This window comes from Caenorhabditis remanei, chromosome V, assembly GCF_010183535.1.
Source record: "Caenorhabditis remanei strain PX506 chromosome V, whole genome shotgun sequence".
NCBI lineage: Eukaryota > Metazoa > Nematoda > Chromadorea > Rhabditida > Rhabditidae > Caenorhabditis > Caenorhabditis remanei.
This window is the reverse complement of record NC_071332.1, coordinates 19,870,661-19,896,679: the sequence shown is the minus strand read 5'-3', so window position 1 is coordinate 19,896,679 and position 26,019 is coordinate 19,870,661. Positions and strand designations below refer to the sequence as shown.

Sequence of the window (26,019 nt, the reverse complement as noted above, 5' to 3'; positions counted from 1 at the left end):
TAAACCTTTACTACTATTGACTTGAAATATGTTTGCAACGCGCCAAAGACACGCCAGTTTGAAGAGCAAATTGTTGATAGATTGTGTGTTTTCCCCTGATAAACAAGACAAACGTGTCAATTGCGAAATTTCTTCCTCACCCTTAAAGTGATTTCTCTTTTTCTTGATTCCACTCACGTGTTATCATTTTCTATTCTAGCTGTGGTTTCTTGCCTGTCGGTCACATAAATAGTTGCTGATATCATTGATTCAACGCCTTATGTCCTCAAGATTATTGATCGATTTCCCACCTGAAGTCACCAATAAGATATTGAGCAAGTTAGATATTTTCTCCGTGTACGTATCAAGATTGTCAGTTAAAAAAAAAGAAAACAATTATTTTCAGGTTAAAACTACGCAAAGTTTGCTATGATCTACGCCAATTCATTGATGAGAACCCACCGAAACCAATATGTTGGGAAGTGAAAGCTTCTACATTCAACGAATCAAGTTCAATTAAGTTTGAATCTCCGAAAAATATAATTATATCTTTTAAACCAATTGAAAAGGGATGCGTAATGTCATGGAGGAACGATGACTATGTATTCAAGTTTGAGGAATTCCTAGATGAAAGTTATATGGATGTGTTCTCAAGAGAACTCGGACTAATTATGAAACATCATTCGAGAGCAGGATTGGATTCTTTTTTAATTGAGCTATACCAAGGGGAACATGGTGAACAAGTTCTCGAACAATTGACTAGAATTGGATGTGTTTCAACAGACGAAGTGATTCCAGATTGCCAAATTTTTACCATTTTTCAATTCCAAAGACTTGAAAGGAATTCGAATTGAAGACTACATCGAACGGGAAGAAGAAGACCAGGAGAATAACATCAGAATGTTGAATTTGCAAGAAATCCGGCAGTTGGACCAGTGGCAAAACTCAAAACGCGTGAAAGTTGAAGTCAATGACTTTAATGTTCGAATTCAAGATTTCTTACATTTCGAGGAAGTTGGAATTGATTGTATGGGGATGCCGGTTCAAGATATCATTTTGCTTAAAGAGGTTTGTCTTGAAACCTTTTCTGTCATAGTGCAACTATGTTTGATTTCAGAGTTTCCTGACGTCTCCAACGTTGACTAGTTTCAATATACTAATACACGCTTACTTCGATGAAAGAGAGCAACTCCATGCCTCTTTTGGACTTCCAGTTGGTCAAGACAACTCGGATGAAAAATGGTTCTTCCGGATTCCTGATAACAAAGAAGTTTTGAGCGTGACTCTTACTATGGCGGATCGGTTCATTTTTCGTAGAATCGAAATGAAAGATGTTCCAAAAAGCACTGTTATCAGAGACTGATTGAATAAAGCTTCATTACTCCTGACTTGAGAAATTTACACAACGCGCCAAAGACACGCCAGTATAAAGGAGCAAATTGTTGACAAATTGTGTGTTTCTTTCTGATAAATAAAATAAATGCTTTAATTGCAACATTTTTTCTCGCTTTTAACGTTGTTTCACTTTTTATCAATCCCACTCACAAGTCCTTTTTTATGAAGGTGTTCAATAACTCCTTACATATTAATTTTTATATCCAAACCATGAAAATAATCATTTCTCACTCATATCAAATGCTACCAAATAACGAAAAAGGGAAATTTTCAAAGTTAAGCATCTTCTCGGAATTTCAAAACTCCACACTTTTTTTGTTTGCCCGTATTCATCGGTTGTACTGTCAACATGCCCAAAAATTTGTTCCAGTTTTTCTTCATTAATCAGTTTGGAGAATGCAACACCAAAGTATTTCATTGATTCGGTATTCAGAAATTTCTGAAAGAGTAGATAAATGTTTTGGACAAACTTAACTGAAGAAAAGATTACCTCTTTCAAATAAGCGACGTCATCTGCTGATAATGTCTCGACATTTACATACACATTCGAAAAATTAGTAAGTTTTTGAACTGAAGTTTTTACAAAAAAGTGGCGGATCGTAAGCTGCTCCGCTGCCCTCCACTGCTCCAACTCCATAGGTTCATTGATTTCCAGCTGTACTCTTTCCCGTTTTACACTGACTATAAGAATTTTCTTCAGAAATTTCGAGTTGGCATGCTTTAAGACCGACAATAGCTGATTCTGATGAGTCAGGGAGACAGTTAACTTCTCAACTCGAAGCGGTAGATCGAACTTCTTCGCAAATTCCTGAGAAGTAGTGTCGCTTTTAAAACTGAACCTCAAATTCTCAATGGGCGCCTTCAGAATCTGAAGGACTAGCTGGAAATCCATGCAGAATATATAAATGAAATTGTCGTTTTCCAAATATTTTCTTCGGTTTTCTTCATTGAAAAACACCACGGAGCACCCATTCTCCAGCTTTTGATACTCGATAATGATTTGTGGATGTTGCTTGAAATATAAATGCAATCGAATTTCTTCTGATTCCACTATAACATAGATATAATTGATAGCAAGGCCGATTTTAATGGAGTCTATGAAGCTACAAAGGGATTTGCACACTTTTCGGAGCACTTGACTGAAAAAACTGGTTTTTATTGAAATTAATTGTTAGGTAATTGAATGAATAAGGCTTACATTGACTGGTAATCGCATTTATTGATTACTTTTGTCATGGCTACTTCCGGAATTTCAATCAGAGAAGTCATGTTAGGAATATTTAAAAAAAAGAGAATGTCAGGAGAAAGAAAATGGGTGTCGCATGGAAACTGACTGATAAGACTATATTTGTTTAGCACTTAAATTGAAGCAAACTACAATTAAGATCAAACTTTTCAGAAACTGGGCCGGCTTTGGTTCAAAAATGATTTTTTAAGAAACTTTAGAAACGTTTTGCAAATTCAGAGTAAAGGTGCTTAAATCACCAAACGTTTTCCCATTTTGTTTGAACTTTTAATTTTTAGTCGAAAAGAAAACAAAGCAATTTATTCAAATAGCCAATAATTTCTACAATTCAGTTCAAGTGTCTCCACAGAATAATAGAATTGTATTCACATGTTTCAAGGCTAAAGTGGTCATTTGTAGATCCAGTACCCCACTCGTCGAAATCGAGATCTTTAAGGTAAATTCCTTCGTCAAAAAAGTAGATAGTGGAAGTAAAGGTGTAATAGCGTGATTCGAGTATGATCTGGAAATTGTTTGAATTTTCATCTGAAGTTTTCTGCCGCCAAATCACCAACCTCCTTTAATCTCCACATATCGTTTCTGGAAAGCGAAGCCAGATCAACGTGTATCTTAGCGATATGTAGGAGAAAAGCGAGTGGAGTGGTTGTGGTAAAGCAATAAAAACAAAGCTCCTTCAGATTTTTACAATCTTTTAGCATATCGAGATTGCAATAGTATCCATTCGGATGTTCCAAATAGCAATCGTCTACAGAAACTCTATCCCCACTTAAAAATTCCAAAAATTCCAAATCGATATGTCGAAGTAATTGTGTTACTTGATCAGGTCTACGAGCAAAAACTTCCAAGTGTTTGATTTGCAGTAAACGGTTTCTTGATTCCAATACCAGTATCAATCGATCAAATAACTTGTCGATAGTGGCAGCAAAAAACTTTTTGGCGTCTCGTGGACCTTTCATTATAAACTTGTCAAGAAGAGTCTCTTGATTGCTCAAAATTGCCCAGAGAAAGTCACCAATGAATGCATCAATGAAATCTCCATTGATAATAATTGTCGTCTGACCGTCACATGTTACTTCACATCCATCTTTGTGGTTTTTGTATTCTGATGTGATAACTCCACCGAGCACTTTCTCGACCACCTTGATGCCATGAACGTCCACTTTGATATTAACACTTGTTACATTACTGATCATTTTTAGATCATCAAGATAATCACGGAGTGCTCTACACACTTTTCGGAGTTTATGACTGAAAATTTTGGGTTTTTTATTTCGAGAAAAACTCTAAAACTCACATTGAAACAAAATCAAAATGAAACGGACGCAGAATTTCTCTGACAACCAGATCTGGCATATCCATTATCGAAACTTCTTTTTTGGCAGGTATCGGTGGGATTGAATCAGACAGTTCGGATGTGGAGTCCTCTTTTGTAGAAGGAGTAGTAGCATGTCCTGGCAATTCTATTATTGAAATATTTTCTTGAACATCAGCCGATGGTTCCAGGTCACAGAATTTCAGAATCGGAATTTCAGATGGTGGGATTGTAGCAGTCTCCACCATTTCATGGTTCCTTTTTGGTCTTCGTGAAGATATGCAGCAAGAGAAGAAATTGAAAATTGACATTTTGAAGGAATGAATTTTTTAAAGATTTAAAATTGGAAACGAATGATTGACCTTACTGTAAAAAAGTGGGGTTATACGTAGGCCAATTAAAATAAGATTTATTTTTCGAAAAAGGAAAAACCCAACGGTTTTCATTTTTATAAACTTACGTATTATCCCACCAGTACAAAAGGTCAACCCTGCTTCATTTTTAACGTCACTCTCAAAATTCTATTCATTTCAAAATGTCATTTTTTAAGTTTTTCTCTTGCTGCACGTCCTCACGACAATCAAAAAGGCTCCGCGACAATTCACAACTGCGACATTTCGCAACTGCGACATTCCGCAACTCACGTAGGTTTCGCAACTGCGACACTTCGCCCAACTAGTCATTTCACAACTGCGACGTTTCGCAACTACGACATTTCGCAACTGCGACGTTTCGCAACCACTGGTAATTTGCATATTTGGGTCAGCTAAAAATGTTGAGTGTACCAAAGTGCTTAGGGACATATTTGAAAATAATTATATTGAAGAAAAAGTTATCTGTCACATTTTTAGACAAAAATTGGTTAAACTATTGCTAGTTCAATGGTTGCGAAACGTCAAGTTGCGAAACGTCACAGTTGCGAAACGTCACAGTTGCGAAACGTCCCAGTTGCAAAATGTCGCGGAGCCATCAAAAACTGCAGATGCCACGTCGGAATCGTCTGTTGTAGAAGAATTGCCTGCTAATTCTTTGCTGGAGTTGTCTAGTCTAGAGTCGCCAACTGAACATGAGACTTTCATTCTGAACATGCCGGATCTAGTTATGAGAGAAATAATGAAATACCTTGATTTCGTGTCAATGTGAGTTTTGAGTTTTGAGTTAAAAAGACATCGTCTGAAAAGTTTTTCAGTTGCAAACTTCAAAGAGTGTGCCACGCGTTCCGTGACTTCATTGATTGTGTAAAACCAGACAGTAACTTGAAATCGATCAACCTACAAGTGAGGGCAAATATGATTTTTGGAAGTGTAGAAGTGAGGAAATCACCACGCGTATTATTATCGAAACCTGTCAAATTTGACTACAAAGAGAAAGATGATGAATGTGTTGTAATAAGTGGTAGTCGGAAAGATGTCTTCCCGAAAAACTTTGTTGATATGTGTGTTGACGATTTCCTTTGGTGTGCACTGAAACATCAAAAATCGCTTCTCGGTGAGCTCTATGTCGCAAAAAGATTACTTTATTATTCGAACTATAAACCTATCCCACAAAACGCCGGGAAGTTTGTGGTGCCAACTTGCGACAAATTATTTGATGGTTTGATGAAGGTTCTGGAATCCAGGAATTGCCCACTTAAAGTAGAATCTCTGATAATTTTGGTACATGGACAAGATCAACTGATGCAATTGCTTGGTCATATTGACTTGAAGGTGTTGAAACGTCTGGAAGTGTTCAGACTGTTGGAAATAGAAGAATTATCGGATTATGGTGAAGATAACAGCCAGTTTGTTTTGGATCTCGATATACTGAAAAATTGTAAAAATCTGGAACACCTTCATGTGACTCGCTTCTCCATATCCTCTCCATTCCGCATGTTTGCTCATATTCCTAATCTGTCAGTTAACATGCAAACAATCTACTGTGAAGACGTATTACGCTTCATACAGGTTTGCGAGAATGGACACATTATCCTATAGACACATTTTCAGACCACGGAGAATTCGGACGTACATGCTCACTCGGAAATCCGATTTGAACAATTTCCCGACAAATCTCGTTTTATGGAAGTTATTGGATTGGCGGAAGATGACGGTCGATCGGTTCATGTTTTCCCCAGTAAACTCTCTTTAACATTCCATCATGGTTTGAAATGTATGGATTTCAGTTGGGAAGACACATCATAGTGTTCAGTGTACATTATTTTGAATAAAGCTTCCTTCCTTACTGTGCTAGCGTATCATAAATTGGAAGTCTGGTTTTAACTATTCCCTGCTCTTGCTCGCCCCCACCTAGTTGTCGGTTTTTTTACAATTAATTATTTATTCTCTAATTACTAGATCGGGCATGTCCAATGAGAAGACATCTTGGATTTTTGGAGTTGGCGGCGACACTACATATGCTTGTATTTCTACACGAGGGGGCATGAAACTTTTTTGTAAATGCCGGGTGGGGCAAATTTTTCACGTGGAGAGGCGGCATCTTGCGTTTTTGTTTTTTTTCTATTAGATGCAATTTTCAGATAAGCTTCATTTCTTAATTAAAATTCATACAATAATAATAAAAACAGAAGAAGTTATAATATATTAAGTCTGATCGAAATCAAAAAACACTTGAAGCAGTTTCAATATTATTCCAAAAACGCTACGTTATCATACAAACTCTCATCATTATTGTTGGCGAAATCAGACCGACCTCCCCGATATTTTGAATTCTTGTAGAAATCAAGCCAGAAGAAATCTATGACAGCTCTTAAATCAAACGCTGATGGAATGAATATTAGAATTTGTTATAAAAAAACAAGTAATGGAGTATTGATATCGTGGAAGCCCAATAGCCAATCTGATAGATAAACCAAATTTTTGGGGAAAGAAAAAATACAAATTCTGGCAGGTTTTCCAAAAATTTTGAGGTGATTTCGAGGGTTCAGAAGACTGCACTCCGGTGTTTTTATTAGATTTAATCAAATCCAAATCCAGATAATAAATCAATCAGTGGTGGTTGTTGATGGTCTTGTTCTGGTTGTTGTTGTTGTTGGAGTTGTTCCTGTTGCTGTTGCAGTCGCATGAGTTGACGAAAATGACCTGGCATCATTCGACGTCCTGGAGGTCCCATAATTCTACAAGGGGCTGTTGGATGAACAGAAAATGAAACATTTGCTGGCTGCTGAGCGAAATCATCAATGACACGACCAGCTCTTGATCCATGTATCAACGCCTCAGCGAGAAAATTATACGCACTAGGAGGTGGCGGTGGTGGTGCTCGAGCAGCATGAGTAGGAGGTGTATCCGGAGCCGGTGCACCAGCAATATCAGGAATATCCGCTTGAAATTTCAACTCTTGTTTGAGTTTCTGAAAGGAATATTTTTTTAAATACAGTTCTTGTAAAATATCAATTAAACTTTACCTCAAACGGTTTGAGATATTCCTCGATAGCTCTTTCGATAGCAGCCATCAGTTCATCAGTTTTTCTTCCTTTTTCATATGTTTCAGCTACTTGTTCCGCCTTTTTAACTTCTACCATCAGCTCATCCATAGTTGAAGTATCTTTGATTTTGCTGTCGAATGAATTCAACATGAAGTCAAAGATTTTTAAGAAAGATTCAAGTTTCTGAAAGAATTTCAAAATGTTATTTTTATTTTCAATATTGAAACAACTCACCTCGACCACTTTTTTTTCGACGCTTCCTCCAACTGACTCAAATTGAGGTTTGATGTTTTTAAGAGCTTCACATGCTCGTGCCGATGCCTCATTGATCTTTTCCTTTATCACACGAACGTCTTCAGATGTCAACGCCTTCTTTTCAACCACGAAGTGCGCACATTGGGCATATTTTGCATCCATTTTCAGCACACTGTGAGCAATCGAAATAGACTCCTTGAGCGAGAATCTCCTTGCATTGTGTACAATGTTTCACCAGATGTCGATGTTTAAAAAGCGGCGCAACTTTCTGTACGATCTCCTGAATTCTGTAATTGACTGGAAGCCCGTCCACAGGAACTGTCGTTGGCTTTCTGCATTCTGGGCACTTGATTTCTGTAGCGCCAGGAGTTTTCACTCGTTCCACCTGAAAAAATATAATACTTTTGTCCATGTTTTATGTCTAAAAAAGCTTACCAAGCTTCCGATACATGTTGAGCAAAATGTATGGCCACAACCCATTTGCATGGGTTTATCGTATATGGTGTAGCAAATCGGACACTCAACGAAATGAGCCAATTGTTGCTGAAAACTCATTTTTCATTTGTTGGAAAGAAAATTGAAACTTACATAAGTGTCAATAGTAATTTTTCCCGAAATATCCATCCCGTCTTTGTGGTCTGCAAACCAAATTACGCCTGCAAAACGATTTGGAATAGGGAAAATAAGAAATTGGAAAATAAGAACATAACAAATAACAAAATTAAATGAAATTCGGTTGATTCAGAAGTTTTTTTCTATAAATCGTGAAAAAAGGGAGGAAAGGAAGTTTCCAAAGAAAAAAACATGGTTTTGTTTAAGCTACTTCTGGAAGTTCAACCAGAGAAGTGATGCTAGGAATATTTTTAAAAAAGAATGTTAGGTGTAAGAAAATGAGTGTCACACGGAAACTAACTGATACGACAATGTTTGTTTGGCACTTTAAGTAAATGACACTATAATTAAGACCAGGCTTGTCAAAAATCGGCCCGGCCTACTTTTCTAGTATGGTCTTATGGATAGTTTTTAGTAAACCAGCAAGACTTTATGAGAATGTGTAAAAACATCCAAATATTTATATAACTCATGACTGAAATGACAAATTCATAAAACAGCCATAATCTTCTTATCAGCAAAACTAACAACTGCTTATCATTTTTTCTCGATTTTGTTCAACATTCTGCATTATTTTCTAACAATGTCCTGTTTTCTACAATTACCTGATGTAGCACTGAAAAATATATTGGAGAATTGTGATTTCCGATCTATGTGAGTTATTTCTAATACTTATCGTTAAAAATAATAAGTTTTTAACAGTCAAAAACTTCGAAAAGTGTGTCGAGATCTCAGAAGTTTCATAGATTTCCATGAGCCAGATAACCAATTGAGCGATATTCACATAGTCCTGGAAACCGATGCAATACGATTGCATCCACCACCTTCTTTCCCAATGGGTAGTAGGTATGGCTGGGCCAAAAAAAGTGGGCGGGGCTTAAGCGCGTGTCTATAATTTTGTTTTTTGCTTTGGCCAGTGTAACTTTGTTCAAACTTTATATTTTTCAATAATTCTTTTTTAGCTTCTTAGCTAATAACTTTTTCTTGCTTTCTGTCAAATTCCATATTTCTGTGGTGGAAAAGAGCAGAGTTATGCTCAAAATTCGGCGAAAAAAACGACAAAAAATGTCCGAATTTTTGTCGGCAACTTGAGCCATTAATAACTTTCCGAATTCTCGATGAAAATTTGATTTTATTTTTTTAAAAGATAGGAATTTTTCGGAGCAACCTTTTATTAAGAACCCCCTTTTTGAGATTCTATACTTCTAAACGAGTTATAATCGATAGAATGGAGGCACCTTTTTATTTTGATAGAATTTTCGATTTTTTGATTTTTCGGTTTTTTTGCTTCACCTCGATTATCTCGACTTCTACCCGATATTTTTTCATATAAATTGGTAACTAGACGTGAAATTAGACGAGAAATCACTTTTTTACGTCAAATTTCTGATTTGAAGCACCCCCCGTCCGGTACGGCCGGTGGTATGCAGAAAAACAGAAAAAAACGCCTTGCTGAAGTCGGCTTCCATCGGACTATTTTTGCTGTCCTGAAAATTTTTTGTACTAAAGTTGTTTTGAATTTTTGATATGTCGGTCAAATCGGAATTATCTAATGGAATATATAGGTTTCAGCCAAAACGGTCCAGTGGGAGCTGAGCTGTGGAGAAAACGTGATTTTCGCTTACATCGCTTAGCTCTGGAGTGTCTTCTGTCCGGCTAATATGGTTTTATGATATGTGTTAGCCAGGAAAATTATCTAGGGGGAGAAAAAAACAGATTTAAAAAATATTGATTTTGACCCGAGTTATAAGACCCCAAACTTTGAAGAACGTTTCTGAAAGGAGACGACTGGTCGAGTCGAAGCAAGCGTGCCTCTTCCCACCACTTAAACGCCATCTGGGTGGCTACACCCCAGCGAGTGTGTGCACAGGTGAACCGCTGGGAATCCTATGTGTGAAAGTGCCAGAATAGCGTCCTATATGTGTCCATAAATGAAACGTGGACCGCGCGTGTGGCGTATATGTGTGGTCGTCTTTTCTGTGTACTGGCCGCGCGTGCACCCATTTGGCTCCCATATACGTTCCATGTATGGTCCATATTTGAGGGTGGCGGCCGGCCGCCGCAACGACACTCCGGAATTACACGTGGGCGTGTTGTTTACCGTAAATCGACGCGACATTTTTTTCTATAAGTCCGGGCCCATTTTCTCCGTTTCTCGAAGTTTTCACCTATTTTCTTCATTCTTTTTGCACAAAACAGATAATGGCAAACTTTAAAAATAAAAATAAAGCTATTTAAACTTACGGAAACTTATTTTTTCAATACAAAAGTTGTTATTTTCTCAATAAACTTAAATTTTAGCTTTTTGTCGAGAAATTCGAGTCTTGTGTTTTTCTTTACTTCGGTATGATAAGAAATTATATTTTTCAGATGGATTTAAAGGTAAGAAGGTAAGTATTTGTCATACCGAAGTAAAGTCAAAATACCGGACTTCGAATTTCGTCGGCGGGTTTTTTTTTCAGAGTTCAAAGAAAAGCTCGAACATCAAAAATTGTTTTATAACCGCCAAGCTAACCTATAATATTTATATGAAATCGTATGTGATTTTCAATTTTACATGAAGTATTGCCATTATCTGTTTGAAAAATGAAGAACTTCGAGAAAGAACGGAGAAAATATACAAGTCCGAGAAATGGAAAGTGAACAAGTTGGAAAAAGGAATAGTGAAACAACATAATAACATTACATACCTATCGTAACAATGAATTAGGGCTTTCTAGTGTTTCATACAGAATAATCAACCAAATACGGTTGGTAGAATTAATGCTGATAAGCTATCCATATGCGTTCCATATGCGCCCCACGTTTTCGGCCGACCGCGCGTGGATCCATATGGGCACATATAGGGCCCAACCCTCATTCTTTTTAGCCACATATTCGCCACCGCGCGGTTCCATATGTGTTCCCCAGCGGTTCACCTGTGTGGCTCAGTGGCAGTGTTGTGGTGCGTTGCCGGGGGCTTTTTGGTTCGATTCTCTGACTGGTCTAACTTTTTAATTTTTTCTAACTCGGCTCAAAATTGTCGTACAGACTTGGTTTTACTACCATTTGAAAGCTAATGAAATGTTGCTTGCTTGGGTCACATAAAATAAAAAAAGTCAATTAACTTGCTTCAAAATGGTCGTAGAACAAAAATTCAAAGCTTGCTGAGCACTGCGCAAGGTGCGAAGCCCCTTCTAGCGGAGCCCGCCGGAAGGCGGGGGACGCTAGTCTTTCAGTTGTTATTAGTGGAGCAGGTCAGTTATTTTCATCATTTCAATCTGGTCGAAATGTGACACGTTCTCATGAAAAAATAATAATCGATGCCATATTCCATGTGCCGAATAATAATAAAATATCCAGAAAAAAAAACTCATTGTTCATGCGAAAATTGGAAAGTCAAAGTTCGGTGTCACATAAAGCCCCGGAATATTTGTTTCTCCTTTTTGTTATTTTTCGTCATCAAAAACATTCAAAAATCTATCTTCCAATGTCATTTTTCGCTCGTTTTCTATCACTTTTTCACCCGAAAAAGTCAAAAAGAGTACTAAAAATGGAGCCGAATTTTAGAAGGACACTTGGAGTTTTTGAGTTTCTGGACCATATAAAAGAGACGGAAATGGATAAGAAAAGTAAGATTTTTAGATTTGAAATGTGAATAAATGTATACTAGATCTCGTCTAATTATCGGTATTCTCTCCTTCTTCAATTTCACTTTCCGAATGATCTTTCCTCTTCAATTTGCAGGTGAAATACCCCCATTCGACAGCCATTTCAAGGACGAACCAAAACAGAAAACGATGAGTTTTGTCGAACTCGATAGAGGAATTCTGTTGCCGTTGAAGGCAAAACCGGTCAGTTTTTCATAATTCATTTTTTAGTATTCAGTTTTAAAACTCAATTACTCTTCCCATTTTTCTTGATTAAACGTGTGTTATTGACATTTTCAAGTAGAGAAAAAAATAAGCTGGAAAAAAGGAAAAAAAAAGCCAATGGTGCGGAAGAAAACGGTGTAATTGGCAAATGGCTCGTAAATAAGGTCACTGAGCGAAATGTGCTTTTTGTGAACAAAATCAGTGGAAATGTAGTAGTACTTGAGTAGGAGGAAGCCCTTCGATTTGTAAAAGATTCGTGGAAATTCACAAATCTGAGTTCTTCTTCTTCATTTTCTCTCTATCTAGGTACCGGTAATTTCCATAGAGTTGAAATGTTTCATTCTAAATGTTGCAATCCTAAAAATCGGTCTGTCACATTCCCACGGACAGCTGGAAGTCGACAAAGTTTTATTTCGAACCTCAAAAACCTTTTTTTACTTCTCCCAATTAAGTAGCCAAACTAAAAGAAGACGAACCAAAACAACTAAGAAAATAAGTAGCAGGTGTTCCTTGAGAAAAGCTTTTTTCTCCCGTCAGCAGCGTCTACACTCACCAAATACGTACATGTATATATTTGGTTAGTCATTGAAAGACACCTTCTGACGCTGTTGGTATACTCTCACGTAAACATTCTCTCTTCTTTCGCCTCTCTTTTTCCCCTCAATTTTATTAAATCGCATAACAAAAGTATATTTAGTACGAGTCACTCAAAAAGTTACAAGTCCAGACAAAGTCCGGTCTTTTTACTTCTACGAGTCCTTTGAATTCGGAAGATTTTCTTCATCGTCTTCTCCCTCACAGATTATCTGACTTACAGAGTTTAATGTGGATTTCTCATAATATATTTTCTCGATTCTTCGTTTTGCTTCTCTATGCATTTTCTTGTCATAATCATCATAATCAAAATAAAAACAAATATAGATTGGCAGCTTTTCTATTTGCTCCTTTCTTCTCTCATCTTATTTCTTATTTGCTATTGAGTCAGTTGAACTGCCGCCTACTCGACTTTAGACAAAATACACTTTTGGTTTCTCATATGACCCTCTTCTAGAAACGTATTTCATAACAAAGTCAATACTTATTCTAGAATATATTGTATTTACATACAGGTTCTAGATGATCACGTGACTCTGTTTCTCTATTTCGAAACTTACAACTGTTGGTCAGATTCTGGTATCCTTGGCAACTTTTCATCACTCGTTTCCCATTCAAATTTGTTATTCTCCAGCTCTCTTTTCCTCCTTTTTCTTCAAGAAAACCTTGTTTTCTCATGCTCCAATACACAACTCCATTCCCCATTGTTTCGTTCTTTTTTTTCAGAAAATGAGAGAAACAAAGACAATTGTCGGGCTTTATGACACTGATTCAGAGGATGAAGAGATATTATTTTCAAAAGAAATGCTGAATAGATTACGGAAAAGAGAAGCTTCAATGAAGGTGAGTCAGTTGTTTTGAGTTATTCAAAAATAAAATGAGATGGCTTCAGAATCCACAATTACCTTCATCATCAGCAGTAACAGAGGCAATTACAGTGGATACAAACAGTGAAAAATCAGCACCGGTTAGTCAGGTTTATAAAACATGTTAAGATCTTAAAATTAGTTTAAAAAATAATCACAAAAGTTTGAGTCGTTTGCCTTTTGATTCAAAAATTCTACAAATTCCACAGATAACTTATCGAGTTTCTTTTTTTAATGTATCTACAGTACCGCTCAAAAATATATTAAGTTTTGATTTTTCAGTGGAAAAGGTTCAACTTTGAGAGTGTGTCATGGTAATACTAATTGCCCCATCAAATAGATTTTTAATGGATCGTACAGATCAAAAGTAGAGCTCCATTTTTGTAGTTGACAACTTTTTTGTACGGACATTCCCCGGAAAGTTATGGTCATTTTTAGACGACAGCTCAAAAATCGCACTATTTTGCACTGAAATGAATCGATTTGAAGGAGAAATCACTTTCTCGATATGTAACTTGCTAGGAAGTATCCGTACAAAAAAGTTGTCAACTACAAAAATGAAGTTCTACTCTTGGTCTGTTCGATCTCAGAAAAATATATTTTGTGGGACATTTAGTTTTACTATGACACACTCTCAAAATTTTCAACTGAAAAAGGAAAAACTTAATGCACTTTTGAGCGGTACCGTAGGTTTGTATAAACTGGCAAAAACTACAGTTTTGAATTATGAAGAAACGCATAAAATTCTAAATTTCTGCCCGTATTTCAGTAGTCATCATCGTCTTCATCTTCAAAACCGCAATCATCTGTATCACCACCATTATCCGACAGGTAGTTGGATTGAGTCAACATTATTCTGATTGCGTGATATTTTCCATTTATCATTTTGTTTTATTTTTCCCTCTATCATGTTCCTTGTCTCTATCCCAAAACAATTCCATCTACATTTCCACCCATTCAATTATTCAGTTTCTTCTTTTTTTCCCACCATTGACATCACTCGCATCGTCACAAATTCTTGCTTTTTCTATGTACTCATTTCGTCTAGTCATGTGCAAAAAAAGGCCAAATAATGAAGATGAACACAGTGAAAAACGCAGATGTGTAAACAACAAACACAATATTTTAAGGTCGAAAAAACAGATATCGGACGAGTTTTTAGGAGTGGATGAGAAAGGGAATAAACGGAAACCGAGGAAAGAGGTTCCTTTTCTCTTATCGAATTTCAATTCAGACATCTTTTTCAGGTATACTTTGGTTCTCGAATGGCTGAATTCAATAACATGTTGAGACTTTTGGAAAGAAAACGAGAAGAATCTATTTGGGATGAAAAGTATTCACTGAGAATTCAAGTTTTCTGAAATCTTGCTTATTTTAAGATATGCTCAAGCATCTGCGATAGATGAAAGTGTAAAAGATCTGAAAGCAAGAGAAGCTGGTCTCAGAGAACTGATAATTGAAAGAGAAGATGCATTGAAGAGAAAGGATTTGATTGTAGCACAAAGGTGATATAGTGCTTCTCTCAACTATCTATCACGTGGATTCATTTCAGAAGCAAAGATCGTTTTGATAAAAATATGAGTGATTCTCTCCATTTACCAACTATTCGTGGATTCTTGAGTGATGAAGAGGTAGTTTGACTGCACTCGCAGTGTTTTATTCTCTGTTTTTTTCAGCTAAAACGCCTCAAAATCGAATAGTTCTCTTCACTGGTTGCCTAATCCTGATTTGATTGTTTTCAGGAAATAAAATGGTTATCTGAAAAGCGAAAAAGAACAATAAAAGCTATTTGCTCTTTAAATTGATTTGTTTTCACGCTGGGACAGTTCTTAATTCCTGTTGTCCTGTGAAAAATGTCCTCTCTCAATTACTAATTCATGTATTCAATTATTTTATTGTGGTGTCATAGTATAGCCTACACAAAAACCGAGTTTTCTTTCCAAAAAGCCAACAAAGTGTCGCCTGACTTCTTTATCTTATTCTTCTTAATATTTCTGCTTGACCTATCTCGAGATCATTCGCCTCCAACATCTTGTTGTCACAAACTCTACGAATACTAAAAATATATTCAGTGAATTCTCTTCGTTCAAACAATGAGTTGTAATCAGGAAGTTTCGTTATTGGAAAATCCTACATTTTTCCGTAATTTGTGTTTCTTGCTGACGGTTTCAGAAGTAGCCGTCACTAGTCTCACCTTATATTTATTGGTTTTTCATTCACCTTCACAAATGAAAGAGATGAAATGGTATCTGATCAATATGGCTTGTTGGTGAGGAATCCACAAAGTTTCTCATGAGAACTCATTCAATTTTCAGGACAAGAGCAATGGATCTAATGTATTCTCTCTTTGTTATTCCATATTTTTTCATTCCAACTCTTGTCGTACTTCCAGTTGGCGTATTCAGTTTGATTGGAGTGCCCACTCAAATTCAGCTTGTTATGCTTGTGATTATCATAACTGGTTTGTAATCAACTGTAAACTTCTTCTTTAAGTGACAACTTCAGGACTCGGATCAGCAATTGTTATGATATTTGAAAATCGTTTCAATGCTATCGCTCCTCCAAATTTTAGATTTAAAATTCACTGGAGGAAATCATTTCATTCAGTGATGTTTTTGATTAGTTTCTCACTTCTGATATCTTCTTTTTTGAAGCTGGAAGATCAAAAGACTGCGAAAAATGCATATTCGGAGGTTGGGATTTCCACAACACTCAATATACAATCAGTGTAATTTCCAGTATTTTCTCTGTCCAATTCCTCAGTTTTTCACAACTGCATTTTCCTTTAAACCAGTTTCTGTACCTCTCTTGATAACCACAGTCCTATTATTCTCACTATTGATATTGGTTCAAGTTATTACTTTTGCATGCTTGAGTTTCTACTTCCTCTTCTCTTTGGAAAAAAGTAAAATGTCTCAAGCAACGAGAAATCTACAGAAGAAATTTTTTCTGACTGCTTGGTTGCAGGTAATATTTCATCAGAACGAAAAGAAGCGGAACTGAATTATTTTTAGATTCTAACTCATTTAGCAGTAATCGTCATGCCAATGGGCTATACTTTCTTCTCCTTTTTATTGAGATATCGGAATCAAAGTATGTTTAAAATTGTCTTCCCAAAAGAAGAGTTGTATTTCAGTTCTCGTCAATCTATCGACAATATTAATCACATTTCATGGGACCATTACTTCTATTTCAACAATTTCCATCAACCGTCCATTCAGAAATCGTGTCAAATTGTGGATGTTTCCAAAGAAATTTCGAAACCGAAGAAGCAGCACAAACTTGAATGTTTTAACAGTTTCTTCTAGTTGGTTTTGAAGTTTCTACTTTTTTCCTTGGTTTCCCATATAATAAAACATTTATGTTTATTGCCGATACCGTACACCCTTTTCCCACCAGAAAACCAAATCGAATTATCTATGAATATATAACTCTCCTTCCTCTCCCCTTTTCTCCATTTTCAGCGGAAATGTGCCGTCTTTTTCTGTTGTTTCTCCTTTTCCTCTCCACGTCAGCCTCAGATTTCTTTGATTTCGACTGGGATTCTCCATATGAATCAACTGAAGACGTGCGTTACCTAGGAAGAGACGATGGACGAACACCCTCTGAAAGAGGAGAACCACATCCGAGTACTCAAGCCCAAATGAACGAAAGATTCAAGGAGGACATGTTGGCAGTTCTACAGAAAAGGAGTCGTGCTCACTTTGACGATTTGGCCCGTTATTTCAATCCGAATATACAAATTCAGTCCTGTTTCGCTTCTGGAAAAAATTTGAATGCTGATCAACTGTATCAGCTTATGATTAATTTGTCTGCTTATTATCGAGTTTGGAGTGTAAGTTTTTGTACATGGTAAACCGAATTTCATTTGCTTAAACATAGAACGTGGAATTCGAAAACCGTGACTTGGCTGGTCCGAAGTACGCTTTCGTAATCATGCGTCACAATGCTACCATTCACGATGGAAGTCAAATAGCTGGTAAATGGAAATACGAAGCTTCGTTCAAACGCCTGTGGAATTACTTTCTGATTGATCATCTCACTTTTGTTGGAAGTTGTCGAGGCATTCCACAGACTGCACCACAAGATCCATTGGAAGATCCTGATCATTTCGTTGAGAGAGTCAGAACAAAGTGAGTGAAATATACAAATATGAAGTAACGAGAAATGTATTTAAAGGCTGGTCAGTGATTTATTCTTACCGTACGGATATAGCAAAAAACTGGAGAATTTTGAAGATTTCGGTGATTGGATAACTGAAGCTGCTCAGTTTGTGGTTTGCGATGAACCAAAAATGAACAAGAGTAGGTCATTTCCAACAGGGTTGAGCGAGAAGATCAGTAATTTTCAGAGGAATTCATCAAATTTATGGCAGATAGATATCACGGAATACGGAGATACTCGGTATGTCTCATTAGTCAAAATCATTGATGTCCGATGTTAGAAAGTTTCAGGACAACGTATTCAATTATACAAAGAATCAACAAGATATTGAAATAACTTTCTCTACAACTTGGGAAGCTCCAAACACAACTCTCTACCGTGACACTTACACGTTTCGTGTCAAGAAGGTTATTTCTCTTTTAGTTTAGAGCATCCGAGAAACCTAACAATTCCAGGAAGAAGACTATGTTCCTCAACTGGATAACTCATTCAGTTATTGGCGTATCTACTGGGTCACGAAAAAGTGTACTGTAGATCGAACCAGACATCCTGCTATTTTGGATGGCGCAAACAATTTGATGGAAGTGAACAAACGATTCTGTGGAATGATTGATGGAGAAAATTGGGATGTATTCCAGTCATTTCTTGACCTTTTTGACCCAAAAGATACGAAATGGGGAGCGTGTGTTGGTGCACGAGATCTGGGTTACGGTAGGTTTACATTTAGTATAGAAAAGCAATTGTTTCACTTTCAGACAAGATTCGAGAGCATATGGAGAAAGTGGCTATGAGATATGCGAAGTGTGTGGTTACTCAAGTTAACATCAGGAATCTGATCCGAGCGGAATTCGCGACGACATTTACGATGAGTAGAGCCACGGACATTCAGGAACAAGAAGAAGTGGACGTTGGATTCTCTGGATTCAAGGATAAGGACGGATACTGGAGAATGAATCGAATGTATTTTTTGTGTGATGAAACCACCCAGAAGAGAAAATTCATTGAGTTGTAATTGGATTTTATTTGGATAAATGTTAATTGCATAATCATTGTTTTGATTGAAGTTGAAAAAATTAAGAATTCCCAAAGATGAGTACTTTCTTCAGTACAGTTTTCTGGCAAGTTTTACAGTATACTACAGTATTCGAACTGCATGTGATTCATCTCACCAAGTCAATTTAACAAAGCCGTACTTATTTAGCAGCGCGTCGACATAATAAGATAAGTTTCAGATTCGTTTGAGAAATTGTTCTGATTAAGGAAGCTGCTTGTTTGTATTTTTCTGTTGGAAGCTTCGCACAACTTTGCATAAATTTTTTGTATTTCACTTTAATTAATTAGTGCATGTAAATAAAACAAAAGTTGTAATTAGATCCGTCACTGGAGGCCGTGGTGGATTTCAACTAATATTACTAGGTGAAATTAGTCTGGCGTTTCTCTCCGAACGTCAACACGCCGAAAAAATCACGACTCGAACTTTTTCAGTTTGAAAACCAGCGTCCAATCAGAACGTAGGAGGAGCTACAGTACCTCTCCAGAGTGCCATGTTCACATTCCCAACAATGAAATATACAGAAATATAATCGAATCAAAAATATGAGACCGGCTATAAAATGCCGCGACTTTCCACTCTTCTCATCATTCGCCCGGTATCGCGATGCGTCTGTTTGTCTTTTCAACTTTTCTCTTTTTCGTAGGAGGAGCTCACGGATTTTTTGATTCTATCGAGGAAGACAATGCTCCTTCGTATTTCATCAACAATTTCTACAACAACGAGATTCCTGATATGAATTCTGAAACTGTTTCCAAGCCTCGAAGACTTGTTGCAAGTGAAGGAATGCCGAAAGCTGCTGAAGAGATGATGACTCAATTCAATCGGAACTTTTTGAACTTGTTGACTTCGGAAAACCAGAATAATTGGAACCAGTTGATGGAGATGATTTCTCCAAACGCCTATATCGAGACTTGTATGGAACCAGCTTTTGGATTGAGTATTGATCAGTTTCACAAATGGATGACCCATTTGAGCAGGTTGTATTCGAAGTTTGAAGTGAGTTAAGCAATTTTATAAATCAATAAATAGTATGTTTGTAGCTTACGAACTCCGTGATGGAAGATAATTCGATTACAGACATCACTACTAAACTTATAATTAGAACTGAAACTCGAGAAAATGTGGTAGGAGCTGATCAATGGACAATGTCAGCGTCTTTGGATAGTGAGAAAGGATATTTCGTTGTGAATACACTGAAGATGATGAATGATTGTAAAAGTATTCCGACGTCTCCTCCCCTTGAACCAGCTAATCCCTTCGAAACTTTTATTTCGAGGCTGAAAACTAAGTTAGATTGGTAATGAGTTTAACTCTTAAAATAATTGTTTTCAAGACTGGTTAGTGATATCTTCCTGAATGGTGGTATTCGATACAAATCATTATACGAATCCTTGAACACCTACTTGGATCCGAAATCTGAAATCCAAGCTTGTGATGTTGGAAAATTGTCATTGAGTATGTTTACGACCTGGAATTTATTCCAAGTTTTTCGATTTTCAGATCAATTTGTCGAATATTGGTACAAAAGATACGGGAAAGTCCAGACCTATACGGTTAGTTTCCTGAAATTAAGCATATGTGTCCAACTTATATTTTATAGAATCATAAGTTTGAAGTGGTGAAGAAAGGGACCGAATTATGGATCGACTTTGCAGTGACTTATCAGGGTGAATCTGGAACAGTCTTCCAAGATAAGTATGTGTTCGAGATACAAAAGGTGAGTACATCGGGCTCTCCGTGGTATAATAGAGATTTTCAGAATCCGAATCATTCTGAATATTTCGAGACTTTTATGGATTGGAACATTGTACGAGTTCAACAAAATTGCACGGAGAATAAGACAAAGAAAGTGCAATTCATTCACTTCTTCTGAAATAGTTTATTTTCAGAATGTCTAAACATGATGAAGCTCAAGCCAAACTGGATTTAGCTTCTAGACGATGGGACCAACTATTCCACCCAGATATTTCGTGGGATACTCAACAAGCATTCAAGGAACTTTTCGATCAGAACACATTCCATGGATACGCATGCAACGCCTGCGGCGCATGCAAGGACCTCGGAACATTCCGTAAGCTCTGAAAAAACTTCTCTGAAAAACTTCTTCTCAGTTTCTTCGCTTCAGAAGATTTCGGGAATTGGCTAGGAGAGCAGGCTAAATTCTACTCTAACTCCGTGCCAATCGAAACGCGTGTTTACGCCGCTGATGAGAAAATAGGATTTTACGCTTTGAACACACTTACTGCGAGAGCTGACAACAGCACATCGAATCGTCGTGTTTACTTCGAAGGGTTCTATGTTTGTTCAAACAGTATTGAAACCTTATATATCTATTTCATTTTCAGAAAGATGATCACTGGCAGCTGAATCACTTGGGATTCTCATGCAACGACAAATAATTTTGTTCATTCTTCGAACTGTTCGTGAATAAAGACTTCATCATCAAAATCTCCTTGTCGCTTTTCCAGAAACTTGAATAATTCAATGGTCCACCACCTTCTTTCCCAATGGGTAGTAGGTATGGCTGGGCCAAAAAAAGTGGGCGGGGCTTAAAAAAATGTCCAAAAACGTTTTTTTGCTTTGCCTCGTGCAACTTTGTTCAAACTTTATATTTTTTGATAATTTTTTTAGCTGCTTAGCTAATAACTTTTTCTTGCTTTTTGCTAAATTTCAAATATCTGGAGTCAAAAAGAGCAGAGTTATGCTCAAAATTCGGCGAAAAAAACGAAAAAAAATGTCCACATTTTTGTCCCCTTTTTGAACCATTAATAACTTTTCCGATTCTCGATGAAAATTTGATTTTATTTTTTTTAAAGATAGGAATTTTTCGGGGCAACCTTTTATTAAGAACCCTCTTTTTGAGATTCTATACTTCTAAACGAGTTATAATCGATAGAATGGAGTCACCTTATTATTTTGAGAGAATTTTCGGTTTTTTTGGTTCACCTCGATTATCTCGAGTTCTACCCGATATTTTTTCATATAACTTGGTAACTAGACGTAAAATTAGACGAGAAATCACTTTTTTACGTCAAATTCTAAATTTGAATCACCCCCAGCCCGGTACGGCCGGTGGTCTGAAGAAAACCAAAAAAAACGCCTTGCTGTAGTCGGCCTCCCCGGACATTTTTGGCTGTCCTGAAAAATTTTTGTACTAAAGTTGTTCTGATTTTTTGATATGTTGGTCAAATCGGAATTATCTAATGGAATATATAAGTTTCAGCCAAAACGGTCCAGTGGGAGCTGAGCTGTGGAGAAAACGTGTTTTTCGCTTATATCGCTTAGCTCTGGAGTGTCTTTGGTCCGGCTAATACGGTTTTCTGATATGTGTTAGCCAGGAAAATTAACTAGGGGGAAAAAAAAACAGATTCGAAAAATATTGATTTTGACCCGAGTTATGAAGTCCCAAACTTTGAAGAACATTTCTGAAAGGAGACGGCTGGTCGAGTCGAAGCAAGCGTGCCTCTTCCCGCCACTTAAACGCCATCTGGGTGACTACACACCAGCGAGTGTGTGGCTCAGTGGCAGTGTTGTGGTGCGTCGCTGGGGAGGTTTTTGGTTCGAGTTTCTGGCTGGTCTAATTTTTTTTATTTTTTCTAACACGGCTCAAAATTATCGTAGAACCTTCATCTTACTACCATTCGAAAGCTAATGAAATTCTGTTTGCTTGGGTCACATAAAATAGAATAATGCTCATAACTTGCTTCAAAATGGTCGTAGCGATCTGATTCAAAGCTTGCTGAGCACTGCGCAAGGGGCGAAGCCCCTTCTAGCGGAGCCCGCCGGGAGGCGGGGGACGCTAGTCGGCCCCTCTTCTTAAATCGCGTAAGTATGAGCGTGCCGATTTGGAGTGCGGGGGTGATAATCGGCGAGGTGGGGGTACGAAACCTTCTTATTCGTTTTTGTTTTTTTTTTTTGTTTTTTGTATGAACTTTCTAAATGAATATGAAAGGAAATATTGTAAAAATTTCGAATGTTCTGATCGAATACGGGGAAAATAGGATCAGTCGGTGTGGCTGTTTTGAATTTAAAAGCTGGACGTTCGTCCATTTTCCTTCAAATCGAGCAAGCTAATTTTTGAATATAAAACTTTCTAAGCACCGCGCACGAGGCGCAGCCGAGTACTGCGGAGCCCGCCGGGAGGCGGGGGACGCTAGTCTCTTCTTCAAAAATGGTCAAACTCCAGTCCCCATCTGTTATCTAAACCAAACAGCGGGATGCCTGGTCAAACGAGAAAGGACAGATGATGTTGAGGTTATAGGGTTGGTGAACCCAAACCAACTCAAGAAGTGAAAGGTACGGTTACTTGGAAGGCAAGACAAAGAGGAATAGATTAAACGGTTTATTAACGTTATTCTCAAGAAGATGGATACCTTTTCCTGATGACGATGAACGCACGGTTCCAGTGGAGGAAGTACTAGAAGAGCGGGAAGCCATGAAGGAGGAGACGAAGGTTCTTGAGTGGCGACGGAGGCGCGATAACTCTCAGATACTGATTAGATGTTTCTCAAGAGCTTCCGTTGACTTAGCCACGCTGTAGAGGTCGTTCCGGTGAGAAGAAATAGTGCATGTCATTCGGTCAGTGGGTAAGGTAATTCATCAATCTTTGAGGGTAACGATAAGTTTACCGAAGTAATCTTTTTAATTATACGTGAAGGTGTCTTCGAGTTAGACTGACCCAGTTGGGGAAATATGGATGGAATATTATTTCCACGACACTGGGGGGAGGGAACAGAACTTCCATAGTGGTAGCGTAATGGAAGTTCGTCCCAATTCCTCTGACTAATCAGAGGTGGTTGAGTCTGCACTCGACGACTTGAGTGCGTTGTTACGACCATCTGTCGTATTGTTTCCTTTTGCTTTTCGGTGAAGATACGGACGAGTACGTCCCGATTGTACTTCGGACGCTTGTGGAGGTGTCGGATTTGCTGTAGGCTCGTCCCTTTTAGAATCAACATTTGGAGTTGTATCTTGCGGTGCTGCCTCCGAGGCTGGACTCTTCTGATCCTCTGGTGGCAACTCCAATGGGATGAGGTGATTGACTGACTTTTCCAAGATCTTTTTTCCAATTTTTACTTCAACGGACCGTATTTTTCCGTCTTTTGAAGGAATTAGTTTTTGAATGACTCCGATGGGCCATCTGTACCGGGCGACTTTGTCTGTGACCACGAATACGGTCGTTCCTGGTTTGGGTGAGTCTCTCGAGTGAGCTGTTGGGCGTGCGGCCGATTCTCTCAGCAGTGCGTAGTATTCATCCGAGAATACATTCCAGAAATTCTCTCGGACAGCCGCGGTAGATTCGAGCAATCTCCTTGTTAACATCTCGGTTTCGCCAGATTTGATCAATCCAAAGATTGTTCCTGATTTTTCTGGTAGTGCCAATGCTGCATTTGGTATCAAATAGTCCACAGGTCGAATTGGTTTAGCATCTGCTACGTGGATCTTGTTTGCAGTGATTGGGCGAGAGTTAAGAATTCCTTCTGATTCGATTATCAGACTTTCAAGTTCCAGGAATTGAATTGTTATTTTACCAAGAACTTTGTGGAGCATATTCTTGACTAGAGCGACAAGACGCTCGTATATCCCTCCTTTCCATGGAGAGAATGGTGTTATCAACCGAATGTCAATTTCTTTGTCTGCTAGGAATGACGTCAGAGTCATACTCGTATTTATCAGACTCTTTATATCCGTGTTCATAATATTGTACCCTAACTTGAATGCAGGAGCATTGTCAGACAATATGGATTGTGGTACTCCTCTGCGACCAAAGTATCGCTTCAGGGCTAGTATGAAACTATGAGTTGTATTGTCCTGGACGATTTCCAGGTGTACTGCACGTGTTACGAGACATGTGACTAACAAGACCCAGATTTTTCCGTTATCTTCTTTTGTTTTGTATCTGAGGGGGCCAAAATAGTCTAGTCCCACGAATGCAAATGGAGCCACGAGTTGACTTCGAATTTGAGGAAGAGCTGTTGCATAAGGATAGGCGAATGGTCGAGCATGCATTTTTTGACAGGTGACACATTCTCTTCTCATTTTTCTTACGAGTGTTCCTATTTTCTCTATCCAATATTTTCTTTGTATGTCCGAGATGACGTCTTTTATGCCTTGATGTAGCAGGCTTATGTGAGATTCCATTATGAGTAGGCTAGCTAATGGATGCTTATGAATGATGATGATAGGTTCTTTCATTTCATCTGAATGCCTGTGATGTCTCGAGTTGACAAATGGTCTGGTATGTCGATACAATCCGTCTTCTGATAACACGGGGTTGAATTTTGCAGGTGGATCCAATCGAAATCGTTCTTTGGCATCCCGATAATGGTCCGAAATGATGAAGGTTCTGGTGATTTTACGTTTTTCGATCTCGTCCTCATCTTTATCCGCTTGCTCGTATTGCTGCATAGTTGACGATTGGTATTTGTATGATCTACCAGGGAACCGGTTGTTCCGTTTCTTGATGCATGAGTGTATGAAGCTGAGTACATAGTTACTTATTGTAATCAGCTTCCTCATATTGTTAGTCCTCGAGTAGGGAACAATTCATGGTTCCGAGCCCTGCATTCTCTCACCCCACCAAAGTTCGACTAACTCTGGTCGATGCACCATGTTGAGGAGGTTTATAGGGTTGGTGAACCCAAACCAACTCAAGAAGTGAAAGGTACGGTTACTTAGAAGGCAAGACAAAGAGGAATAGATTAAACGGTTTATTAACGTTATTCTCAAGAAGATGGATACCTTTTCCTGATGACGATGAACGCACGGTTCCAGTGGAGGAAGTACTAGAAGAGCGGGAAGCCATGAAGGAGGAGACGAAGGTTCTTGAGTGGCGACGGAGGCGCGATAACTCTCAGATACTGATTAGATGTTTCTCAAGAGCTTCCGTTGACTTAGCCACGCTGTAGAGGTCGTTCCGGTGAGAAGAAATAGTGCATGTCATTCGGTCAGTGGGTAAGGTAATTCATCAATCTTTGAGGGTAACGATAAGTTTACCGAAGTAATCTTTTTAATTATACGTGAAGGTGTCTTCGAGTAAGACTGACCCAGTTGGGGAAATATGGATGGAATATTATTTCCACGACAGATGAGTTATTCGAGAAGCATCTAGAAAATCAGAATTTCATCCAATTATTCTGCCGCGATTTCTCTCTAATCTTGAAGAACCAAAAGTTGAATCTTCAATTTTTGAGGATTATTATCAAGGATGTCCCAACATTCATACCAGAATTTTCGAATTGCTTGAAGTCTCGAATCGATCCAATAA

The 26,019-nt window shown here is 37.9% G+C and overlaps 8 protein-coding genes across 8 annotated transcripts; 5 read left to right on the top strand and 3 right to left on the bottom strand.

The window, feature by feature from the left end:
* Positions 1 to 259: 259 nt before the first annotated feature.
* Positions 260 to 1,342, top strand: GCK72_021449 (uncharacterized protein; the record flags this gene model as incomplete). Its single annotated transcript, XM_053734272.1, has 4 exons — positions 260 to 336; positions 386 to 714; positions 836 to 1,047; positions 1,097 to 1,342. The coding sequence occupies 4 exons, from the start codon at positions 260 to 262 to the stop codon at positions 1,340 to 1,342; spliced, it is 864 nt and encodes a 287-aa protein (XP_053583185.1).
* A 252-nt stretch (positions 1,343 to 1,594) lies between these two features.
* Positions 1,595 to 2,643, bottom strand: GCK72_021448 (uncharacterized protein; the record flags this gene model as incomplete). The annotated part of the gene is made up of 3 exons (XM_053734271.1): positions 1,595 to 1,813; positions 1,865 to 2,513; positions 2,573 to 2,643. 3 exons carry the CDS (start codon positions 2,641 to 2,643, stop codon positions 1,595 to 1,597), a joined length of 939 nt encoding a protein of 312 aa, XP_053583184.1.
* A 305-nt stretch (positions 2,644 to 2,948) lies between these two features.
* Positions 2,949 to 4,180, bottom strand: GCK72_021447 (uncharacterized protein; the record flags this gene model as incomplete). The annotated part of the gene is made up of 3 exons (XM_003104432.2): positions 2,949 to 3,122; positions 3,175 to 3,868; positions 3,915 to 4,180. The coding sequence occupies 3 exons, from the start codon at positions 4,178 to 4,180 to the stop codon at positions 2,949 to 2,951; spliced, it is 1,134 nt and encodes a 377-aa protein (XP_003104480.2).
* An 838-nt stretch (positions 4,181 to 5,018) lies between these two features.
* Positions 5,019 to 6,112, top strand: GCK72_021446 (uncharacterized protein; the record flags this gene model as incomplete). Its single annotated transcript, XM_053734270.1, has 3 exons — positions 5,019 to 5,071; positions 5,122 to 5,875; positions 5,918 to 6,112. The coding sequence occupies 3 exons, from the start codon at positions 5,019 to 5,021 to the stop codon at positions 6,110 to 6,112; spliced, it is 1,002 nt and encodes a 333-aa protein (XP_053583183.1).
* A 772-nt stretch (positions 6,113 to 6,884) lies between these two features.
* On the bottom strand, positions 6,885 to 8,232 carry GCK72_021445 (uncharacterized protein; the record flags this gene model as incomplete). Its single annotated transcript, XM_053734269.1, has 6 exons — positions 6,885 to 7,277; positions 7,333 to 7,536; positions 7,588 to 7,803; positions 7,883 to 7,993; positions 8,044 to 8,151; positions 8,197 to 8,232. 6 exons carry the CDS (start codon positions 8,230 to 8,232, stop codon positions 6,885 to 6,887), a joined length of 1,068 nt encoding a protein of 355 aa, XP_053583182.1.
* A 3,689-nt stretch (positions 8,233 to 11,921) lies between these two features.
* On the top strand, positions 11,922 to 15,174 carry GCK72_021444 (uncharacterized protein; the record flags this gene model as incomplete). Its single annotated transcript, XM_003104572.2, has 6 exons — positions 11,922 to 12,053; positions 13,395 to 13,511; positions 13,561 to 13,635; positions 14,782 to 14,867; positions 14,914 to 15,039; positions 15,087 to 15,174. The coding sequence occupies 6 exons, from the start codon at positions 11,922 to 11,924 to the stop codon at positions 15,172 to 15,174; spliced, it is 624 nt and encodes a 207-aa protein (XP_003104620.2).
* A 588-nt stretch (positions 15,175 to 15,762) lies between these two features.
* On the top strand, positions 15,763 to 18,710 carry GCK72_021443 (uncharacterized protein; the record flags this gene model as incomplete). Its single annotated transcript, XM_003104487.2, has 9 exons — positions 15,763 to 15,803; positions 15,850 to 15,995; positions 16,999 to 17,369; positions 17,417 to 17,667; positions 17,714 to 17,838; positions 17,886 to 17,938; positions 17,989 to 18,105; positions 18,154 to 18,409; positions 18,454 to 18,710. The coding sequence occupies 9 exons, from the start codon at positions 15,763 to 15,765 to the stop codon at positions 18,708 to 18,710; spliced, it is 1,617 nt and encodes a 538-aa protein (XP_003104535.2).
* A 645-nt stretch (positions 18,711 to 19,355) lies between these two features.
* On the top strand, positions 19,356 to 21,151 carry GCK72_021442 (uncharacterized protein; the record flags this gene model as incomplete). The annotated part of the gene is made up of 8 exons (XM_053734268.1): positions 19,356 to 19,748; positions 19,793 to 20,040; positions 20,086 to 20,207; positions 20,253 to 20,305; positions 20,353 to 20,447; positions 20,642 to 20,823; positions 20,878 to 21,050; positions 21,098 to 21,151. 8 exons carry the CDS (start codon positions 19,356 to 19,358, stop codon positions 21,149 to 21,151), a joined length of 1,320 nt encoding a protein of 439 aa, XP_053583181.1.
* Between the last annotated feature and the right edge of the window lie 4,868 nt (positions 21,152 to 26,019).